The 22,382-nt window shown below is 38.0% G+C and overlaps 1 protein-coding gene across 5 annotated transcripts; it reads left to right on the forward strand.

The window, feature by feature from the left end:
- Positions 1 to 556: 556 nt before the first annotated feature.
- LOC122838860 (CREB-regulated transcription coactivator 1-like) lies at positions 557 to 21,349 on the forward strand. Of its 5 annotated transcripts, none has more exons than XM_044129869.1 (14): positions 557 to 861; positions 3,794 to 3,910; positions 4,392 to 4,517; positions 5,884 to 5,945; positions 6,181 to 6,275; positions 6,788 to 6,873; positions 6,965 to 7,008; positions 8,001 to 8,224; positions 8,966 to 9,117; positions 9,206 to 9,436; positions 10,724 to 10,810; positions 11,805 to 11,891; positions 11,968 to 12,142; positions 13,296 to 21,349. In XM_044129869.1, the coding sequence occupies exons 1-14, from the start codon at positions 736 to 738 to the stop codon at positions 13,538 to 13,540; spliced, it is 1,857 nt and encodes a 618-aa protein (XP_043985804.1). In that variant the 5' UTR covers positions 557 to 735; the 3' UTR covers positions 13,541 to 21,349. The 5 variants fall into 5 exon arrangements, with proteins under 5 accessions (XP_043985804.1, XP_043985807.1, XP_043985806.1 ...); XM_044129871.1 differs by having other exon boundaries at positions 558 to 861; positions 13,383 to 21,349; XM_044129870.1 differs by having other exon boundaries at positions 559 to 861; positions 13,329 to 21,349.
- The last annotated feature ends 1,033 nt before the right edge of the window (positions 21,350 to 22,382 follow it).

Below are 22,382 nucleotides of genomic sequence, written 5' to 3' on the forward strand. Positions count from 1 at the left end.
CTAGATTAGTAGTGTCACCAACAATTACCATATCAATAAACTATATCGACTTAGCTGTTATCCAGGACCAATCTACTATGTTCCATCATATTAAAGATGCCGTTTGTTCTCTAATGTAATGGAAGACCCCTCACCCCCACTAACAAGCCTCTGAAGCCTTCACACAGCAGCTGGATTACACTGAGATTGGATTACAAGCGAATTAGATTACTTCTAATTTCAGTTTGCTGCGTTAGATTTTACTTAGGGCTATCAAAATAAGTGACAATACATTTTCAAGTCAGATTCTAAAATGTAAAGCCTATGTGTAATTTTCCTTCTTCATCAGTGATTTGGTTCTTTACATGAGTATCACATAAAATTTTAATAAGCCAAAATCACACTTTGCTTTAATAACGTGACAAATGTCAAAATTTATCACAAATGTATTATTTACATTTCAGTCAGTTTACACCTGGTCATTTTTTCTGTGTCCAGATTTTATTGTCTTTCCGTGCATATTCATGTTTATTTTCCCCCCTTTATGTTACTATTAATAACGAACATCTAGGGCACACAATTCCCCCTGTGGTGAGTCTTATTTTATCTCAAACTCGGCCTGCCTCTCAGATTCTGCAGGCAGCTGAAGCAGAGAGGGGTAACATCAATAGATGCGTTCGACCGTGCGTCGTGACGACAGTACGAGGGCCTGGCGTCGTGCGTAGCGTAACATTCCATTGAGAAGAAGAGGGAAAGATGGCGTCCTCTAACAATCCGCGCAAATTTAGCGAAAAAATCGCTTTGCATAATCAAAAGCAGGCGGAGGAGACTGCCGCTTTTGAAGAAGTGATGAAGGACTTGAACATCACCAGAGCCGCTCGGGTAAGACCCCCACCCCCTTCACAGGCTGGTCCCAGTTTGTTGCATCGCTGTTTTTGGCAGTTAACGAACACTGCGGTGATATGTTTGAGCGACTGCTCTCTATTTGGGTAAGGTCCATGTTTTCTTTCTTAGCTGTATCGGTCTATCATAATCACAACACACTCCCATGTCTGTTGACGGGCGCTACATTTTTTTATTTTGTCGATAAAACATGCGTGGTTTAGTGCACCGTTAATTGGCTCCGCTAGCAGCTTGAGTGTAATGTGCACCTGTTCCCTATGTATGATTTCAACGGTAAGTGCACGCGTTTCGGCTGCTTCCAGGCGCACACATCACCGCATAACAACATGTTGAGGCTGTTGGCAGGTAAATTAAAGCGGAGCAAATGAGAGTGGGATCTCTGACAGGGTTAAGGCAGCCTTAACTGACCAATCAGACTCACTGGACGTGGATTCCCTCCCGCCCCCACGTCAACTGTTTCCACCTTGGCACGTTTTAATTCAAACAAACGCACAATTCAAAACGAAAGCTTAGTTAATGTTTTACATGTTTTTGGCTTATCCAGCCACACCCCTGACTGCACTAGCTTTTACAGATTTGTTGAAAGTCAGCAATGGATCACAATGAAATGATTTATCAACTCTGATAATATAATAAATAATCCTGCTCTTTAGGGCCCACTGTCCTGACTTTTTTAGGTGTTTCACACCTGGCTCAAATGAATGGGCGATTAACTGGCTTCTGCAGCGCTTAATTGCATGTTGAGGAGGTAATCTAATCATTGGAATCAGGTGTGCTGGAACAGAGAGACATCTAAAACATGAAGGACAGTGGGCCCGGAGGAGCAGGATTGAGAAACATTGGATTATGTCTCTCACTTATGTTGGGCCCATGCAGTGTGTGTGTGGTAGAAAGACCCCTCACAATGATAAAAAGAAAGAAAAAAACAAAAACTAAAGTAAGGGAGAGCTGTGGTGCAACGACTATACAACTTGCTTACCTCAGATTTTGAAAAGGAAGAGAAAGAAATCCATATATTTGTTACAACTCATTATCAGGTTGTTTTTTTTCTTTCCTCAAGGCTTGATGCAAATTGTTTTTAACTTTATTAAATGCCTGTTGTCAAAACTATTCCCACCATTTTGTGTCTTTGTTTTAAATATTATAGCTTTTCTCATGCTTAATTGTTGATCTAGATTAAAGTTTATCCAACTGAGTTTGTGCGACTCAGCCTTGGGAAAACACAATATTATGTTGTAAAACTAAAAAAAAAGTTGCATTATTTGGGAAACCCATAAAAATATAAATTTGTTCCCTGTTGTGAGGCAATATGCAAGCATCAGGCACTCAGAATTAAATTGCACCAGTTGTGCAATTAAAAACAGAGGACAGAGTTACTTGTTGATGTTTCATATTTTCAATTTGCTTTACATAGCTATTTCTCCCCTTTTAGGAACTAACTGAAAATGTGGGAGCTTTTGTGAACTCGACAGATTAAGCAAACATTCTGGACCTGTTTTTTTTGTTTGTTTGTTTTTTCAGGCTTCAAAATGTTGCATTTTTTTCCTGCTCTTGTTTTGCAATGTGGGTAAAAATGTGATTGCTTGTCAGTTGTGGGATAAAAAAAATGTGTGTGAGTTTCTACTAATGAGACTTGAGCAAAAGGTGACTTAATTTTTCTTCAGAGTAGTGCACCTTCAAATTATTTTTAATTTCAAATCATGTTTAGAAGGCTGTCATGCTATGCTATATTATATAATGTAATGTAACTGTACACAAGAAATTCTACCTGTTTATTAATAAGCAGTTTACCACTAGGGTGTTCAGTCAGGTTTCCAATAATTTAAGTTCACATTTAGTAGATCACAAGTATCTGTTGAGACCAACAGTTAACTTCACATGGGTCAGTGGGGGTCAATGAATGTAGGGACATGTCAGAACTGCTAGCTATAACGTTTTAAAAAACCTTTAGCATTTTGTGGTAAACCTTCACATTTACTACATTTTAAATGTGAGGACTGTTTTTTCTGATAGTTCTGTTTGGATTGGAATTGTTTTTTTCAAGATTTCTTCTTTGACTTAAAATATATCTTCAGAAATGTAAGTAATTCTTTCTTGAACAGAAAGGCAGTATAAATCAGATGGAGTTTGTTTACTGCCACTCCTTTCCTCTGGAGTGAAGCTCTTCAAAAATAAGGATTATCTATCGAAATAAAAAGTTTACTGTCCCTTTAATCGAAAGAGGGAGGCTGGTGTTGAGGACATCCAGTATGAGCAGCAGCCAGTTAAGTTTTTCTCAGCCCAGACCCCAAATGATGAGGGTTAATCATCCAGGAAGCTCCACCAGCATATATTGGATGAATTAATCGACTAATTTCTTCAAACTGCACTGACGTCAGGAAGTGTTTGAAATATTCTTTTTTCTGTTTGCTGGAAATTAAGCACACTTATTACTATGATGCGTAATCCATATCAGCCATACTTATATTTCCTAGGAGGGAAACACTCTTCAGTTGTATAGTCTCTGCCTGATTCTCTTGTGTTGCCATTTAGATTTTCTGTCACTGCATTATGTCTGATCATCCAACTCAATTCTTCTGGGTGTACAGGATGTCAGTGTTTTGTTTTTGTTAGCATACATTACTTTTTATTACAAATATATGCAAGTAGTATGTGACACAAATGTGACAACTCAAGCTGTCAGTCCAGTGTCATGCAAATCAGCTAGTTTTGTTTGCTTGTCAGTTATCCATGAAAAAGCCACATTTGCCTGTTTCATCTTGTTACATTTTTCAGTTTATAAAACCCCCAACTCATTAATCTTGCATATAATCATTGTAGACTTGCACGCATTGCCCATTTTTAGCATCTCCTTTTTTGTGAATCAGATCAGTCATTCACTCATGCTTTCATGCAATTTTACTTTGCACAGTTGCAGTTACAGAAGACCCAGTATTTGCAACTAGGGCAGAATCGTGGACAGTACTATGGAGGCTCACTGCCCAATGTCAATCAGATTGGGAATGGCAACATTGACCTGCCTTTTCAGGTGAGCCCCTAGCCTCTCTCAGCAATGGTTTTGTTCTGGATCAGTGTACCCTTGTCAGCTGTTGGTGAATGTTGGACACACACAGGTTTCAGCTGTATTTCAGATTTGTTGAAAAATACTTTCTGTACAGACTATCCATTTTTAAAGAGGAGTAAAAGAGTCTGCTGGCTTTTCTCTGGCTGCGACAGCTGTAAGACTATTGGCTGGTTAGAGCTGCATCTTCCATTAGGTTCCATCATACCTCAAAAATTAAAGAAGCGCTTGTCTTAAAGTATTTTTTTTCTTCCTCAAAATTGAGAATTGGTTCCTAAATTTTAAAGTATACCATTGCTTGTCATGGCTTTTCATCTTTAATTACATTTGCCAACTTGGCTTGATCCATCTTAAAGTGAACATGTTTAGCACCATTTATTCCAATGCAAAGATTTGCTCTGTTTGAAAGGACTCCTCTCATCTCATTTACCTGGTGTGTCCACCTTAGAACTCTGTGCTGGACACCAGTCGGACAAGCAGGCACCATGGACTCGTGGACCGTGTTTACCGCGATCGTAACCGCATCACGTCTCCTCACCGTCGCCCACTGTCAGTGGACAAACATGGTCGCCAAATATCCTTTATATTGCACTGTCACATGTGGCGATCAGACTTGGACATTACTTTACCTCACCTTCCTAATCTGTCTTATTTATCCATGATTTGGAATATCAGTCAAATGCAGTGTTAATTAAAAAAAAATCCGTTTATTTTCTGAAGTGAATTAAATGAAAATTAGTGATTGAATATGTTTAGCAAAGTTTTCACTTCCTTGTGGAGGTACAACTGCAAAAAATAGAATATGAAAATGTCAAGTTAAACAATTAATTCAAAAAGTGTAAATTATTATGTGTATTGCAAACAGAGGAATTTATTTAAAGATTATATTTCTGGGTTTTTTGTCATTATTAGGGCTTAGAGCTAATGAAAACTCAAGTCAGTTTGAAAAAAAAGTATATATATTTTAATACTAAAATGCAAAGACTTGCTGGTTTTTAGCAACAGAAGGTTGCTGACTGTGCAGTGTACCTTATTCAAACATAATACAAGGTTCAGTGGAAGGAAAACATGTAGCCAGAGTTAGTTTCAAAGGCTAGAACACAGATACATCAAGGACATGAATTGCAAGTTTCTCATTTCTTTATATCCTTTACTAAGGAGAAACAGGACATGTATGTTGTGGTTTCATCTGACAAAAGGAATTTGTCAGATGGAACCACATTTTGCATTTCACCTGGTAATTAAAATCACAGAGTCCAGAGGATTGTGGTCATCTGAAAGTTCCTTTAGATGATTGGCTTTGAAACTGACCCACAAATATTTTGACTCTTATCCACCTCTGGAAGTTGCAGTCACTATGTTGTTTTGGATAGAATTGGATTGTGTAACTTGTGAGACAGAGGTATAAAGCAAAGGTGGCAGCATGTGTTCATGATTGTATCATCTTTCCTTCCATCTGATCTGAAAAATATATTAATAAGCAGAATTTGATTGTGATTAAAAATTTAGATAATTTTTTTTGTCTGGGATTGGGAATTGCATCAAAGAACTCGGCTCTGGAGAAACCCTCCATATGCTACTGAAAGCTGTAAGATACACCCATTTGATTTTGTAATTGAGTGTATATATAATTCAGTAACATTTCTGTGTTAAAAGTCTGTTTTTCCTTTGTTTTCATATTTATGTTGATTTGAAGATCAATAAATTAATGATTCATTTTTTGTTCATCCACTGATAACCATTATACATTTTGGTATATTGCACTTTAACAGAGTTATTCTGACAAATGTTTTCCATTTTTAGTTTAGAGATTTGATCTCCCTATAGGATTTGTCCAGGGTTATTTATTCATAATGCTTTAGGCACAAAGGGATGAACTAAAGGCTGTGTCTGATTGATTCTCCTATTTTTCCTCAATTATTAGCCTTGACTAGATTTACATTGACAGCTGTCCCTACAGTTCAGTTTACCTCTCCCCACCGCCAGACACAAGCTGGAGAAGGTAAGTTTCTTCGCTTGTCCGTTTGCAAGAGGTTGGAACTACCCAGTTAGAAACAGTTATTTTTATGCCTTTATTTAGAGTAGAAATTACTCACAAGGATGGATCACAGATTGGGCAACTTGGCAAATAAAGTTCAGTAATGAGGGCTGTAACACCTGATGGATATGGTGCTTAACAGTTGGCCCTCTTCCAGTGTTGGGATTCTGCTGATGTCTCATCTTTCTGTCACATACAGGACAAATTCGGATTCGGCCTTACACCAGAGCGCCATGAACCCGAAGCCCCAGGAGGTGTTTTCAGGAGGATCACAGGAGCTGCAGCCAAAACGAGGTGAGGGAGGATCCAGTGACAAAGACATAGAGAATCTTTCATTTATTCATGAGCAACGTGCTAATCCAAGCTGCAAACCTCTGAAGACACAAAAGAGCTGGTGTCAGAGAGAGGCAGATGTAGATGCGTGGTAAAATATTTAAGGTGCAAATGGAAGCTGATCTACTGAGAAGTATTTCTGCTTGACTTTGTACTCTACTGGCTGTAGAAATTTCTGAATGAAGCTGATTCAGGGCAACCTACAGAGCAAAATCAATCATTAACTGACTCTTTATCGATCACGTCTTTTTATGTGTAAAGCTCTAATACAATGAAGCCAAAATTAGCTGGCCTCTGTTCAACGTCTGGTGGTCACCTGTGCTATTTTTAGAAATGTGGGAATCTGGTGCACAGCAGTAGTATTTTCTGCATGGTGGCTTAGGATATTGATGATTACGGTAATTTCTTTCAGTAAGGCCTTGCATTTTTGGCTATTGTCTCAACAAAAATGTGTTCTGTTTTTTGTTTAATAGTGCTGCTGCTTACAGTGCCTGGGACGGAAAATTCAGAGTCAGATGCAGACAAGGATGTACAGAAGCAGCTGTGGGATGACAAGAAGGTACCAGTGGGACAGTGAGGGATTGTAATGTGAACTCATGTGGTGAATTAATCACAATTGTCTTTTTTTGTTTTGTTTTGTCTTTTACTAGGATGATGCATCTCAGCCTAATACCTGTGATGTCCCAGGAATCAAGTGAGTATTACCGTATTTTTTGGACTATAAGCCACTATGTTTTTCCTACGCTTTGACCCATGCGGCTTATAGCCCGGTGCGGCTTTTCTGTGGATTTTCTTCAACCGCCAGGGGGCTCTTTAGCAGGAAGTGAATCATTGGAATTCAAAGAAGAAAGCTCTGATTTTCATTTAGAACAAGTGTATGCTAGCAGCAGGCACGACGGAGAAATTTTGTCAAACTCATATGATGCAGTTTTTAAGTTCAGGGCTATCGATCTGGCAGTACAGGAGGGAAATAGAGCTGGAAGCTCGCGTGAATGAAACCGTGGTTCGGCATTGCAGAGGGATGACTGCGCCTTAATAAATCTAGTAGATTTATTAGAATGCTACCCTCTGCTTCAGAAAACCGAGAGTGGTGGAGATACCAGCCACTTATATATGTACGTTTCCAGTTTTTTTTTTTTTTATTGTAGGTGCGGCTTATAGTGTGGTGCGCGCTATAGTCCAGAAAATATGGTACTATTTTGATTTTGCAAACCTCTGCTTCTTTTGTAACTTCCATTGAAAAATGCTTAATTTTTTTAATTTTTTTTATGACTATCATCACATAAGTGGAAGTAGATTTCTAATTGGACAATGCTTTGCTAAATGTAATGAAGTTGTAGACCAACCATATAATTAAAGCTTCAGTGTAATTTGATGTTTTTCCACATCAGAGTATTAAATTGTATATAAGATAAACTTTTTCTAATGTTCTAGATTTATTTTTGTCTCTTCTAAGTTCTCAGAGAGGCCAAAATAGAAATTACCAACTAGTGTTATTAAGAGTTATAATAATTTGAGGGCTTTGTTTTCATATTGCAGATCTGAAATACTTTATATAGTCTAAATATCTGTCACATAATTGTTTCACTCATCAGCAGTTAGAACTATTAAAGCAAGTTATTCAAAAACATTTTTGGTGCTGTTTTTGTGTTTCACATCATTAACCAACTGGTTGTCTTTTTCCAGTATATTTCCGTCACCAGACCAGGAATTAAGCCCGTCTATGGTCCCAGCTGCTCACAACACTGGTGGTTCGCTGCCGGATCTGACTAACATCCAGTTCCCTCCTCCGCTGTCCACACCACTTGACCCTGAGGATACCGTGTCCTTCCCCTCGCTCAGCTCAGCCAACAGCACGGGCAGCCTGACCACCAACCTTACCCACCTGGGCATCAGTGCTGCAAGTCATGGTAGGAACTCTTTCATGTACCAAAAGTAGGACGATGGAGGAGGAAGACAAAAAAACATTTTTTACTCTCAATTAAGAAAGTAGGTTGATTTAGCCAATATCTTGAGCTGCATTTTTTTAGCCTGTTTTTTTTAAAAACCAAAGTAATTTTACTATGCAACAGAAAATTTTTATTTACATTAACAGAAAATTCATCTCTAACAGAGGCACATTACAACCCAGATGATTTTAGAATAAGTTTTGTTGTGTATCCATCTGTGTGCAGAAAACATTGAACCTAGCTTTGTGTTAGATGCTGCTTTGTTTTGGTCTACTGTTTGTGCCAGTGGGGTGCTGGCTGCCTCTCATTATGTCCTAAAATCTCATCCTCTCAGAGCTGATGAGTATTTTGGACAGACAACAGTTACTCACTACATCTTGTTCTGGTTACCAGCTGGCTGTTTATTTTCTGCAAAATTCTTATTTAAAATTTGTTTCCTGCATATTCGTTATCCTGTTTGTTTTGGACGATAATAACATTCACTTGCTTGTTTTTGACACATGGCTTAAGTGAATAAATGTGGTCTGTGGTGAAAGCAGTCTGTATGTGTGTTGCCTGTAATAAAAGTCAAGCTTTAAGAAGCTTAAACTTTTCCAATTGTCTATGATTTCTTAGCTGATTCTCATGTTTGGATGCTTAGTCATCTGACTTTCCTCTAACAAAACCCAATGACTTGTGCATGTGTGACTCTTCTGTTGCCAGGGATCACCACACCCTCTCAGCCGTCCATGACTGTAACGGGCCAGCGCAGGCAGCCACCCGTGGTGCCACTTACTCTCACCTCTGACCTCCACCTCCAACAGTCCCCACAGCAGCTCTCACCCACGCTCTCCTCACCTGTTAATATTACACAGGTAAATGTCTGGCGTCAGGCTTCACTTGGTTTTTTTCTTGGTGTTCAAGGTGAAACACTGTAATGTGTGTGTATGCTCTTGTCTTTAGGCTTTGCAAACAGAAACATTAACTTTGGAGCAACAGCTTTCCCAGTATCCCCTGTTCAACCAGCTGACTCCTCAGGCCCAGGCTCAGCTACTCAGTGACCTCCAGAAACAGCCGGCGCTGCCACAGGGCATCCAGCTCATCGCTCTGCCAACTCTGGCCTCGTCTGGGACAGCCACTGCAAGCAGCCCCTCCCCAGACAGCCAAACCACCGCCAGCATGAGCATCAGCTCGGTAAGAAACACACAATTCAGTTAGGAAAGTGAAGGCAGGGTTACAGCTTTCTGGAAATGTTTCCTAATATTGTCATGATTATCACTTTGTTGGTTTTGCTCAATATATAAATCTTTTGAAAAAATGACATGATCATTTTTACTGTGTCTTGCTGCTATTGTGTAGACAGACAAAATGAACTCCCTACCAACATTTTCTCACTTCTTATGCAGAGGCTGATGATAAAACTGGTTGTTTTGTCCACTGTACAGTCATAGTGAAAGACTTTGGCAGTGACGGATGTTATTCTGTGGTTTCAACATTTTATGGTCAACTGACAAAACAACTACAAACGTATGACTTCTAAAAACTTTTATATGAAATTTATTCAGAGAGTCGATATGTGGAGTTTTGATGCCTTTTCATAACTTAATTTATTCTGGCATCCTGGATGTCCTCTACACTGTTAAATCTTGACTGTTGGTTCTCGGAGTTGATCACAGTTTGTTGGCTCCTGTTTATTCAGGAGCCAACTTTATAGAACTGACTATAGTTTTTTAATTCCAACATGAATCTTTTAACCCCCTCCATCAACAATTTTTCCTTGTGCTGGAATGTACTCAAAGCACCAAATTGTCCCTGCATTGTTGGATGAAGTAGCTCTTGGAATCTTTTTTTAGCCTATCATTATTTATGGCAGTGTTCTTGTTCAGAGCTGTGAATAAACCCTCTTCCTGGGATGATGGACATTTAATCACAGAAGGTACCTTTTCAGCAGCTTTCTACTGTCTATCACTAAACCTCTTGCAGAACTTAACTCTCTCTCCTTGATATCTTTTTTTAGACACAAGTATCTTCTTTTCTGCCCCAAAGTATCTTTGTCCATGCAGATACACTCTCACTCACCTGCTGCTGATGTTAAACAAGCTCTGCACTGGTAACTTGATTCTGTAGAAGAACTTATCAGGAAAAACTGTCACTGAAACCTCATGAAATTGTTCTGTCCTATTTAACTTCTTACCTTGAAGTTCTCAATGGTCCAGAAAATGTTGTGCATGCTTTTCTCCAGGAGTAACACAAGAAAACAATTATGTCAGTCCCTGTAGTAACACACTTTGATACCATGTCAACATCCAACAAATCATTAGGTAATATAATAATAAAGATGCAACATTTGCAAAACATAGCACATATGTCACTGCCAAATTTTAACCTGTGACTGTGCATGTTTTGATCTTATTGCTAAAGATGTGTGTGTTTGTGCCAGACATGAAGCTTAGTGTTAGCTAACACTCTTCCCTCCAACAGTATCGCAATCAGACTGGCTCACCAGCCACTCAGTCTCCAACCTCCCCAGTCTCCAATCAAGGCTTCTCCCCTGGAGGCTCGCCTCAAGTAAGGGCCCACCCTCCGAGCTCGCTGCTGTCTGGGGAAGGGCTTTGCTTCTGGGGGAAAGCTAACTGTTCATAGCCAGGCTGCTTTTCATTCTGTGTGTTTGCACCACTCATGGTGTCAGCAGCTGCATTATTCATCTCCTCATCTCCACTGTCACAGTTCACCGTGTGCATGACAACATGTTGGTTTTCTCAGTGTGAACCACACTGGGATGCTCCTTGTATATTAAAATATTTTTCTGGAGAAAGTGCTATATATATGTTTTTTAATAACTCAGTTTATGAATTTAAATCTTCTTTTCTGTGCATAAAGAGACATTTTTGCATTTTTTTTTTACTGTGCAAATGTGGGTAAATTAATTGTGGGTAAATTAATGAACGTTCAGGTCAGAATTCCTCAGATTCTAATCATTCATGGACTGCGCTCTCTTTGGCTAAAAGGATGTTTAAGCAGGGACTTTATCACATAAGAAAGCTAATCCCACATTGTTGATAATGTGCTGTATGAGGCGTTTGTTTTTTTTAAAAGATTATTTAAGGGAAGTTTCAACTCTTTTATGTCTTTTACCTCTGTAAATCCAATTTGACCTCTCTGTTATGCTAGATTTTACCTCTTCACTGCTTCTTTTCTTGTGTTTTTGATTATGTTTCTTTTCTTCCAAAATTGCCAGGGTTTGTTGTCTTGGTGTTTATTATACAGTTGTAGGCTCACCACCAAGGCCTCACTTTAATAAACTGAATTGTGATTCTTTTCTAACGGGGCTGCAGCTGCCAACATTCACTCTTTCATAGGCTTGTGTTAGCCCTGGTTATGAGAACCACTTGCTTATATTTCCTGCTCTGCTGGACAGCTGTGGGATCTGTTGTCTTGCTTGGTTTTCATTGTAACTCCATCACTAAAATATAGCCTTATTAAATTGGATGATGATTTGTGTTTATTAGAGAAACTAGGATTCTATTTTCTGATTTTAATTCATATTTCCTTTCCCCTGCAGCATATTCCTGTAGTGGGCAGTATATTTGGCGACTCCTTCTATGATCAGCAGCTGGCTTCGAGGCAGACCAATGCGCTCTCTCACCAGGTAACCAAGACTACCAGTAACCAAGGACAGAGTGTTGTCCTGACTCTGCTCTGCCTCACAAATCTGTGCTTTTCAGCTTGAGCAGTTCAACATGATTGAAAGTCCCATCAGCTCGTCCAGTCTTTTCAGCCAATGCTCCACCCTCAACTACACGCAGGCAGCCATGATGGGCCTCACCGGCAGCAGCTTACAGGACTCACAGCAACTCAACTACAGTAGCCATGGCAACATCCCCAACATCATTCTAACAGGTAACAGCACCACCACCCATCCATACATTGCCCTTCACCCATCCAAATCTGGGCAGCAGAAGGAAAACCCAGCTCATTCAGAAAGTGCATCTGAAAGTGTTTCCAGGCAAATAGATGGGAATACAGCTGAGGCCAGATATTTACATATACTATAAAATACAACCCATAACTATTTCTCCCCCACTATCCATTATTAAATCAGACTGAGCTTTGTCTGTTTGAGGTCAGTTAGGATTACTAAAACTAGTTATATTTGTTACATACCAGTGCTAGGAGATTTTCTTGGGCTCTAAATGCTTTTCATGTCCTTCTACAAGCTTCTCACAACAGTTTGCAGAAATTTTGGTCCATTTGTCTTGACAGAACTCTTGTAACTGAGTCAAGTTTGAGCCGTCTTGCTCATACATACTTTTTCAGCTCTTCCTAAAAACATTTTCTTAGTGATATCGATCAGGGCTATCAAAATACTGAGCTTGTTTCACTTGTGCAAATTTGGTGAAAGGTTTAAGGCCCCCACAAACTTGGGCACACTTTACAATGCAGAGCACACATTTACCATACACATCTGCTCAAAGATTTATTTTCATGTCCATGTGCTCTTTGTTGCACAGTAAACTGCTTGGGAGGAAACAGGTGTTCACACTGAACTGCTTTGTATGTTACATCAAGCTGAAGGTTGACAGTCATTGCAATCAGTTGCAAGGACGTGCATCACACAGCCTCCCACTTTATGCCACTAACAGGCATATGGTGGGTGCTTTTTATTGAGAAGAAAGACGACTAGGTGCCCAAATAGCTGGTGAGGTGCTGGAAAGATTTGAAGACTTATCTTGAAAATTATTGGAAAGTGCTTGATTTCTACTGTGGGAGAATTCAAGATTTTCAGATTGGGGGAAATAAAGAAATCTGTCATGAGAAATATAGGCAATCGTTATGCTTGACTAATAAATCTCAACTGTCCGGAGACGGTGTGCGCAGAGTCCGCTCATACAAAAGGCCAAACGCCCAAGTATGTGGGGGCCTTCAGGGTTATTGATCAATTGAAAGACCCATTTGTGTTGAGATGTTTTAATATTTCAAAAATTCAAGATGCCATCTGTTTTGTAAAATGTACCCGTCCAATTGGAAGCTAACTGACTGCTTTGTGTTGAAGCTGTCTGCGTTTCTCTGCTGTCACCTTTCTTAGTCACAGGTGAGTCTCCGCCCAGCCTCTCTAAAGAGCTGACCAACTCTCTGGCAGGTGTTGGTGATGTCAGCTTCGATGCCGACTCCCAGTTCCCCCTGGATGAGCTGAAGATAGATCCACTCACACTGGACGGACTGCACATGCTCAATGACCCCGACATGGTGCTCGCTGACCCCGCCACAGAGGACACGTTCAGGATGGACAGGCTGTAGCGAGGCTGTGTTGGAGCAAAGAGGGAAAAACAAAAACACTAACGTGAGTGAAGAGAAACAAAGGGCAGGATGAACCCTCTCCCTCGTTGCATGGCCGTCCAGCTGTATAACTCTTTGAAAGATGCGCCACCAAAAAACACAACGGGGAAAAAGTCGTCCATTGGCTTGCAACGGGAATGGCCTCGCTGTTGTTTTGATAGAGATTGGTTGCTCGGCGCTTTCGCTAGCCTACTCTTGTTTACAGTGCCCCATTACATGCCACATATATCTAAAAAAAATGCACATTATAGCCATTTTCTTTTCATATCCACATTCATTTTAATATTTTTTGCTTGTAGCAGGAAGCTGTTAATTTATTGGGTAAAATAATTGTTTTGGCTATGTATAAAAGAGGAGCAAAACAAACAACATAGCCGGTTTACTCACTACCCCTCAATGAAACAAGTTCTCCTACCATAACATGATGACTTTCTTTTTGACACTCAAAGCTTTATTTTTGACAACCAAATGTTATTTTCATGTTGTATATGTTTTTATGCTTTGTGTATTTATGTTTTATTTATTTATTTATTTATTTGGTCAAAGGGTTGATATTTTATAACTTAAATTTGATGCCAAAATGTCTGTAGGTGGAGTGTAAAATTTCACTGATGTAATTAATTACAAACACATAAATGTTTTTTTTTATTATTATTATTTTAAGCTTTTACTTGGGAAACGAAGGAGTGCAAAACCTCCCCATAGTTGCTCTTTTGGTGTTAGTTGTGCCATTATTTAATATTGTGCTGCAGTCCAACAAGCAAATCTAGAAATTAGTTCTAAGCACCACTTCAGGTGGACCTTACTGGGATTATCACTCGTCAGGAAATTAAATTTAACCAAAACTAAAGAAAAGTCCATCAGAATTCATTCTCATCAAGAAAAATGCCATTATATACACTATATTGCCAAAAGTATTCACTTAGCCATCCAAACAATTTATTTCAGCTGTTCCAATCACTTCTGGGGCCATATGTGTACGGTATACAATCCCGGATTTAGGCATGCAGAACACTTCTACAGACATTGGGGAAATATCCAATGTGTCATTCTCAGGAGCTAGGTGAGAGTTGTGGTTTTATAGAAAACCACCTGAACAATATGTCCAGTTGTGACATTTGCTGACCACTAAATATTCCTTTCAACTTGTAGCAGTGTTACAAAAGTGGAAGTAACTCAGCCAGAAGTGGTAGGTCAAATAAAAGGTGCACTGCATTCAGAAATCACCAACTTCAGATCCTTCAGATTAGCTCAGTGTATAGAACACTTCATGAAAAATGTTTCAATGGCTGAGCAGCTACATCCTTCCCGTACATCATCAAGTGTAGCATATAGAATCAGAAGCGTTGCTGTCTGAATCTAGTAGTTTGTGTCAGGTGTAAAGTTTGGTGAAGAGTTCATACTCTTAGTTCTGGTGAAAGCGCTTGAAACACTTCAGGATACGGAAGTGATAAAAATGTGGATTAGAAAGTTTGGTGGGGTAGATCAGGACTGGGCTGCACAGGGTCCTGACCTCTCTTTAGGATGAAGTAGAATAGCAATTATGGGCCGAGCCTTATGCCATGTTCCTTTTACCTTGAAAGTGTGAACTTGAAGCTGTGTTTTACCTCACACTCAAGGTAGTATTGTTCCAGTTAACATAGTGTGAGAAGTCCTGCTTGCGACATGGCAATGCCCACTTAGACCTTGCTTCCAGTACCTCTTGCGATCTTTATTTTAAGATTTACTTTCCATAAGCACCAACACCACTCTTAATTTTAGTTTTATAGTTGCGGGCACTACATGTAACATTGATTTTAGACACACTCTTTCAAGTTTGAAAGAGTGTGAAAGAACATAAAAATGTCATGTATAGCAGCCATGTTGAAACTGGAAGTCAACTTTACAAATCACATTGAGTGGGAAATGCGTCTTCAGGGGGCATTGACGTTGATTTTTCAGACTGGGAAGTCAGAATTTCCGAGTTCTTGCTACAAACGGAACACACCATTATCGTCCAGCAACAGTATCTGGTCTCACAAATAGACTTTTGAAAGATTCGCATGAACACACTCCTAAACCTTGTGAAAGTCCTTCCCCTAAGAATCGCAGCCATTCGAGCTGCAAAAGACAGGCTGACAAAATAAACCATGTGAATTAACTGTGGGATGTCACTCAAGGTCATATATGTATTAAGAGCCAAACAAGGAAATACTGATGGCAATGTAGTTTATATTTAAGCTGAGAAGTTCACTTGAAAAGTAACACATTTGTTTTAAACCAGAGTACATTCAAATCTGAATATTTTTCAGTCACTGTGAAATCACCTGATTTTGCCTTACAGTAATATTCTGCTGTTCTACTTCAGTGTTTTATGTGACGACGTATTTTCCTAACTTAATATTTGACCTTTTCTTGTATTTGAGACAAACTTTGGTCAGTCAGTAATCTTTGTGGTTATGTAAAGTGTAAACAAATCGATGTACTGTATTTTATAGCTGTACACTTGATAGCCAAATTGTCTTTTTGTTTTTTATGTGGGACAAAAAGAAAACAGGGGGAAAACAAATGTCCAAGAAATGATGTAAAGAATGCAATTATGGGGAGGCTTTGTGCTCCTTTACAGGGGGTCTCTAACAAAAACGCAGCTAAAGTTAGATACAGACAGAGGAATCCGAAGTCAAGTGAAGTGTTTTAAGATGCACTCTAAGATTTTTAAAAGACTTCTCTTGAAGAATGTTTATATCCTCTGTTTAGATGAGGTGCATAAAAGCTAGCTAAAGATCTCTTTAAGACAAAGTCTTAAGTGTAATTATGTGAAATGTACAATGTTTCAAAAACTCAAATCTGCCTTGTTCGTTCAGTCTCAGAAGCAGCAGAAATGGCTTCAAAAACAAACACTTCACAAATCTTTCTAGCCAAACCGTTTACATTGTCATCTGCAATGAGTTCTGATCTTTGTTGCCAAAATGTTTCCAGTTGCACGGCTGATGTTGACAACATTACCTTCGCATTCAGTGCCAACTGGTCCGACTCAGCCTTTTTGTCAGAGTTTCCCTGAAAGGCTTCTGTAGATTTTTGGGATCATTTTTGGCTAACCTTAATGTTCAGGTGTAAATGTATTGAAATTTTTACAGACTGTCTAAAACACACCCAAAATGGGAATTACACCTGGGCGGGTTGTGTGGTTTAAAGCGTTCATTGTGTCCAGTAGACAGCTCCATCAACAGTTTTGTTTGCCTTCAACACACCCTGACTCCTATGCAAATGAGATGACAAAAAAATCTATGGAACTTAAAGGAAAAATCCAACTTTTTCCATATGCTCAGCTGGATTTATTCTTCTGAAGCATATTAGAGGTGTTTTTACTTAAATATGCATGAAACTCCTCTGAAAGCTTTGACAGATGTAGTCATTATGAGCTGCTTTTTGTAATAAAAATAATAAAAAAAACTGTAGAGGCTTACACTAAAAACTTTATTAGGCCCAATTTCAGCCAAAAATCTATTGGTTGTACTTTGTAAAATATGGCAAAAAAGGCTAGTTTTGATGTTTAAGTGCAGAATGGGAATGTTTTGGTGGCGGTATGACAATCAAAAGACCAAAATTGTGTTTTGAAATGATAACATAAGAAAAAAGTTTCTACGCTGCAGCATAAATCCAGCTTTAAATTAATGCTTGATGTTGCCTTCTTCTTTTTGGCAATGCTTATATTTTGTGGACAGTAGGGTTACTCAGTTATGAAAAAAAAAATCATGACAATTATTTGAGCTTGACCACATTTTTTGCACAAGCTTTAGCTCAAAAGTTTTATATATTTTTCTGAATTTTATATTTTACACAGTAGCCAATCTTTTTTTCACCTAAGGCATATTTAATCAAATGATTGATATATATGATCAGAAATGTCTTTAAATTTCAGTGAATAACAGCTAAACCTGACTATTCACTAACAGACAGGTGGCTGCAGCGACAAATACTGTCTCTATCATGTTCTTCAATTGCTAACATTGTTGCAGAGGTTTAAAAACCTTTTGCTTCCATGATGCTCCAGTTTTAAAATTGATTTTTTTGAAAATCAGGAACACTAGAATATATGAAAGTAAAATAAACAATCTTTTGTGTGATTGTTTGGAGCCAAGATTGCATTACTAATTTGATTAATTGTACATCCTCACTGGACAGAGCACTTCTCTCTGCTCAGTAAGCTGATATCCACGTTTAGCTGCCAGCTGTTATTTAAGATTAAACATAACCTACAAAAAGACTTAGTTACCTAGAAATGACTCCATCACCAATGTTGGATTTTTTCTTTAAGCCTAGGCATTTTGTGCAGATTTTCTGTTTCCAAAGGTTTGCGTACATAAGACTTTGCTGTTGTGATGCCAGTGACTGGAGCGTCACCCCAGTCCCTCATCCTGCCGCAGTCATTCAAATGGACTTTGTACATAAAGCTGCAACAAAATGCATGACTAAATGGACAGTTCAGACCTCTAAACGGCCTTCCATAGCTCTGCAGGTTAGATTTGTGTAACATTATGCTAACACAAACCGTCTAAAGGGATGCATGTTATGAGTTTCTTCCTGTGCAACAGTAAACTCCTGTTAAGTGACTCTGTTACCTCCATTTCTGTGCGATGCTACTTCACGAATGATACAAGAATGTAACTTCTGTGGCAGTGTTGGGGGTTTAGCCCAATGAGCTGATGTTTGGAGGGTTTGGTTCTGTCCCAGCAAGTCAAGGCTCCCCTCACCCCATGAAGAAACTGACTGTTGCTTGTACCGCTCTCTCTTCACACTGTAGCATCTCTCTGCAGTCGATTGTGAAAGACCCTTTTTCAAACAAATAGGAGATGCCGCCCTGTAAATGTTCCAGATTGGCACGCGCTCTGATTGTTTGCATTTGTGGACCTCTGAAGCATCTACATTATGCAGTAAGCTGCATGACATGATTGACACATTTAGCAGGTTCTTATCCCATGCTATGTACTGGATCTTAATCTTGCTATGTTAAAGTGGAGCGTGTTTTAAGACATGTTTGTTTTCTGATGTTGCCTACCATGTTTGGTTCTAGGCTGGATAAAGTGAACTGTTTCTGTTACCGTGCAATGTTTTAGTCCACTAGTTGCTTCGCACTTTAACTGTGACTCCCTGATGTTTGAGCTGAGACTGTTCAGCCCGATGTGAATGCTGACAGTTTCATAGCAGAGATATTTTAATGTAAAAGAAAAAGATGGATTCTCTATTTTCTTTTGGGAACTACACTTTGGCTTGTCCTGGTTGCTTTTTTTCTCTGTTTTTGTTTGAAGCTGTTAAAACTTTTAGAAGATGCAAAATCAGAAAGGGCTTATTCCGGTGCAGCTTACACTCTAATGTTGGAACTGAACAAAGGATACTGCGTTTATGTTTCCGTGCTTCTATGTTCCCCAGTTTTAGAAACTAAATCTGATATGTGTAAAAATACGTGTTGAGGAACATGCTTCAATTTCAAAATTATAAAGAACTGAAAGGAGACCTGAAACTGATCTCTATGTTTTCATTCTTCTCATATTTTGTTGAGGGAGATTTTGGATTAAGTACCTTCTCTCATTTTCAGGGTTCTTACAGTCTGGAAAAGTATCAAAAAATAAGTTGGAGGGAAAATATTTCTGCATTTACAAACTATCCCTTTAAAACTTTCAAAATACGACCATACATTTATCTGTCCCATCATTCCTGCGTGTCTGTCTATCTTTCCTTCTTTATATAAGAAATATAGTGTCATCAACAGACTTTTTTTGTTGGATGTTGAATTTATAACAGAATTTTTATTCTGTTCAGTTATGAATCTGATTATTATTTTTATATTGTACTTCAAATTAACCAGTAACAATTAATCCTAAGAATTGTACTTGTTGGGCTCATTCGATCACATGATACCAGTACATTGATTGACTAAAAGCTGCTCAACAAAAGCTGTTGATTGCTTAGTTTGGGTCACCAGAAGGTCAATACATTTACAAGCAAATTTGAAATAAAAGACAAATTTTCATACATAATTGCACAGAATAAGAATATTGTAATTTAAAGTCAGTGTCTAAAATAAGTCCGATTATATTAGAGACTATATTTCTTACATGTCACACATCTCCATTAGTCTTTTTGTAGATTATATATTGGACATGTAATTTGACTTCTGTAGAAACACCTTATACAAGTATACAGTGTATCTCAATGTTCTGTGTTTTAATACGAGCCAAAAAAGATTAATTGATGTTAAACATTTTGATCTGAAAAACATGCAGGCAACCTGATATTTATTATGTATATATGTTTAGTATTAAACTGCCAGAGATTGCGTCTTCCCTTCAAACATATGATGATGCAAAAGCCAACCAAACCTAAAGCTGTGAAATGATGAGACATGCTAAAAGTTTGACTTTTTTCACCAGGCAAGTTTGGATTTTGGATATTTGTACACTTTTAAGATAAAACTTGGTGAATTTAATTCTCTCATTGCATCTGCCTGAGGTCTAGTTGACCAGAATATTGAACTGGTGAACATAGAACAATGGAAACATAAATGTGGTCTATTGTACCTCAATTTTTATGTTTCAATACTTCTAAAAAGAAAAAAAAAACATAGCCTTGGAGTAAATTTAAGAGTTCCAGCTCTTACTAGGACTTTCCCTTGCTTCCTTATTTACTTGTAATCTCAAAATCATTACACTCAAACAGTTTGTATTTATATGCTGTTGCAATGCTTCACAGAAGTAGCTTGGACTGTAAAGTAATGGTTGTTCAGTTTGTCTCACATCTGGACATATGAAACATTATGGGGCGGGGAGGTTCATATAGGAGACACTAGTGTGGCATTAGTTATCAGCAAATGCAGCACTAGGACTTGATGTCAGATTTGGCAGCTTGTCAACTTTATGTTTAAGAGGTACAAAAAGTCTCTTAGAGTAAAAGCAAGATTAGACTTGAAGATGAAAGTTTTTACCTGACTTGTTTTTTTTTTGTTTTTTTACATCTACACATCTTAAATTTTACCTTACACTCCTTGTTTTAGTCTGAGACAAACTCGTATTACGCTGCAGCACAACAATCAGGTTGTGTTTAAAGAACATTGGAGATGGATTATGTATTTTGTCTGTAAAAGAAAAAATGTGTCCAAGATTTGCTGCTCAGTCAGAAAATTATGTCCCTTTAATAACCAGGGGTTACTTTTCATTGAGATCTATATGAAAAACAGTTTTATGTTCCACTTTAAGCTTATCGTGAGAATAGCATTATATCACTGTTGTCCTGTAAGTTGTAGTGAGACTTGTAGGTATTTATTTGTTGCCATGTGATTCTCTTTTATGTGACCATTTGTTTTTATAAAGCTGAAAGAAAACCCTTGATTAAATTGAATGTGAAGGACAGAATTTTTCTCTGCATATAGTCTTGATTTTCAAAAAATACTGATTCGGGACATAAAGAAAAGTTTTATTAACATCACAGCGTGTTGCTGTAGACATGCATGTTGTTTCAGTCCTCTTGTGAAAGTGTTTTGGCTATTGTTTCTATTTTGTAACCTGTAAATGCAAATTTAAAAGATTATTTTGGATATGTGCATGCTTGTGAAATGTTCAGAATGTTGATTTCCACTAAAAGCTGTTGAGTTTGGAACAAAAAAAGGTCATGTCTGTTACTTAAAACTAAATATACTGGCCTTTTGAGGAGTATGTATTTTAAAGATGTCTAGACGTATCTAATTTTAGTTAAAGTTTTTTTATTTTGTTTATAATAAAAAGAGGTGAAGTTGTATTTAACATTTTAAACATGACTTATATAATTATATGTTATGCTTCCAATGTAAAGCTAAATTGGCACTGAAGTTTGTGAATGCCTCTGAGGGTCAGCAGACAAATACTGAAAGTATTTTTGGGAAAAGCAAAAGGTTATTGAATGTAAAATGTTGCGGAATTTTGTGTTAAGCAGGGAAAGAACAGACATTTACAAGAAATGAAAACCTTCGTATAACAGTTTTAGGAGGCTGGAATAACTTTCTGAATTGCTATTTACTATAAAGCAGAGCACCTTTATTACGCTGTGCAGTTGCAGTGCATCAACTACTTTTACATTTAACCCCTGACAACTATAAGATTCTGCAAACAGTTTTTTTTTTTTAATAAATAAATAATGCACCAGCATCCTAATTTAAGAGCTTAATATTCTGGATTTCTAAAACACCCACAGAAGCTTTACAAAATTGCCACTGTTGCCACATCTTTTTTTTTTTTTTTTTATTACTTAGGAAAACAAAAATGTAGCCGTCCTGCAATCTGCATTTTAATCACACAGTTTAATGGTGGTAATAGTCTGCAGGTCAAAATCAATTCTCGCAGGTTTAATTGAGCTGTTGCAGCTGCGTGATTACCTTAGAGATGGACCCAACAAAATACCTATTAGCTAAAATGAAATAGAAGATTTTAAAACTAGTACAAGAGAGAAAGTAATGTGACAAATGGTGTTTTTCTTTGTCCACTGTGTCTAATTTTTCTAACAAGCCCAAGCAGAAATGCCTTTATAGTAAACAGACGTCTATGTAGACCACAGAAGACACCAAATAGTCAGAATACAAAAAACTCAACATGGCGGAGAAAGATGCACAGCATAAGAAACAAAAGAATAATGAGCATAAACATGTGTTAGTGTTTGTTCTAAATAGAACTATGTAGAGAAAAGCCAAACCTAAATTATTTTCACAAGCTTCAAATGTTTAATGGCAAAATGCTTCTGTTTCAGTTTCATAAGATCTCTGGCCTTGCCTCCAAAAATTAAGGTGTTTGCCCCTGAA

Source organism: Gambusia affinis, linkage group LG10 (assembly GCF_019740435.1).
Source record: "Gambusia affinis linkage group LG10, SWU_Gaff_1.0, whole genome shotgun sequence".
Taxonomy (NCBI): domain Eukaryota; kingdom Metazoa; phylum Chordata; class Actinopteri; order Cyprinodontiformes; family Poeciliidae; genus Gambusia; species Gambusia affinis.

What these genes read in the sequence shown, in the direction of transcription:
- LOC122838860 (XM_044129869.1), top strand. Translation starts at nt 736, where the DNA reads ATGGCGTCCTCTAACAATCCGCGCAAATTTAGCGAAAAAATCGCTTTG. An exon ending in CCAATGCGCTCTCTCACCAG is followed by an intron (nt 11,892 to 11,967) that starts GTAACCAAGACT and finishes TGTGCTTTTCAG; the next exon opens with CTTGAGCAGTTCAACATGAT. An exon ending in CCCCAACATCATTCTAACAG is followed by an intron (nt 12,143 to 13,295) that starts GTAACAGCACCA and finishes TTTGTGTTGAAG; the next exon opens with CTGTCTGCGTTTCTCTGCTG.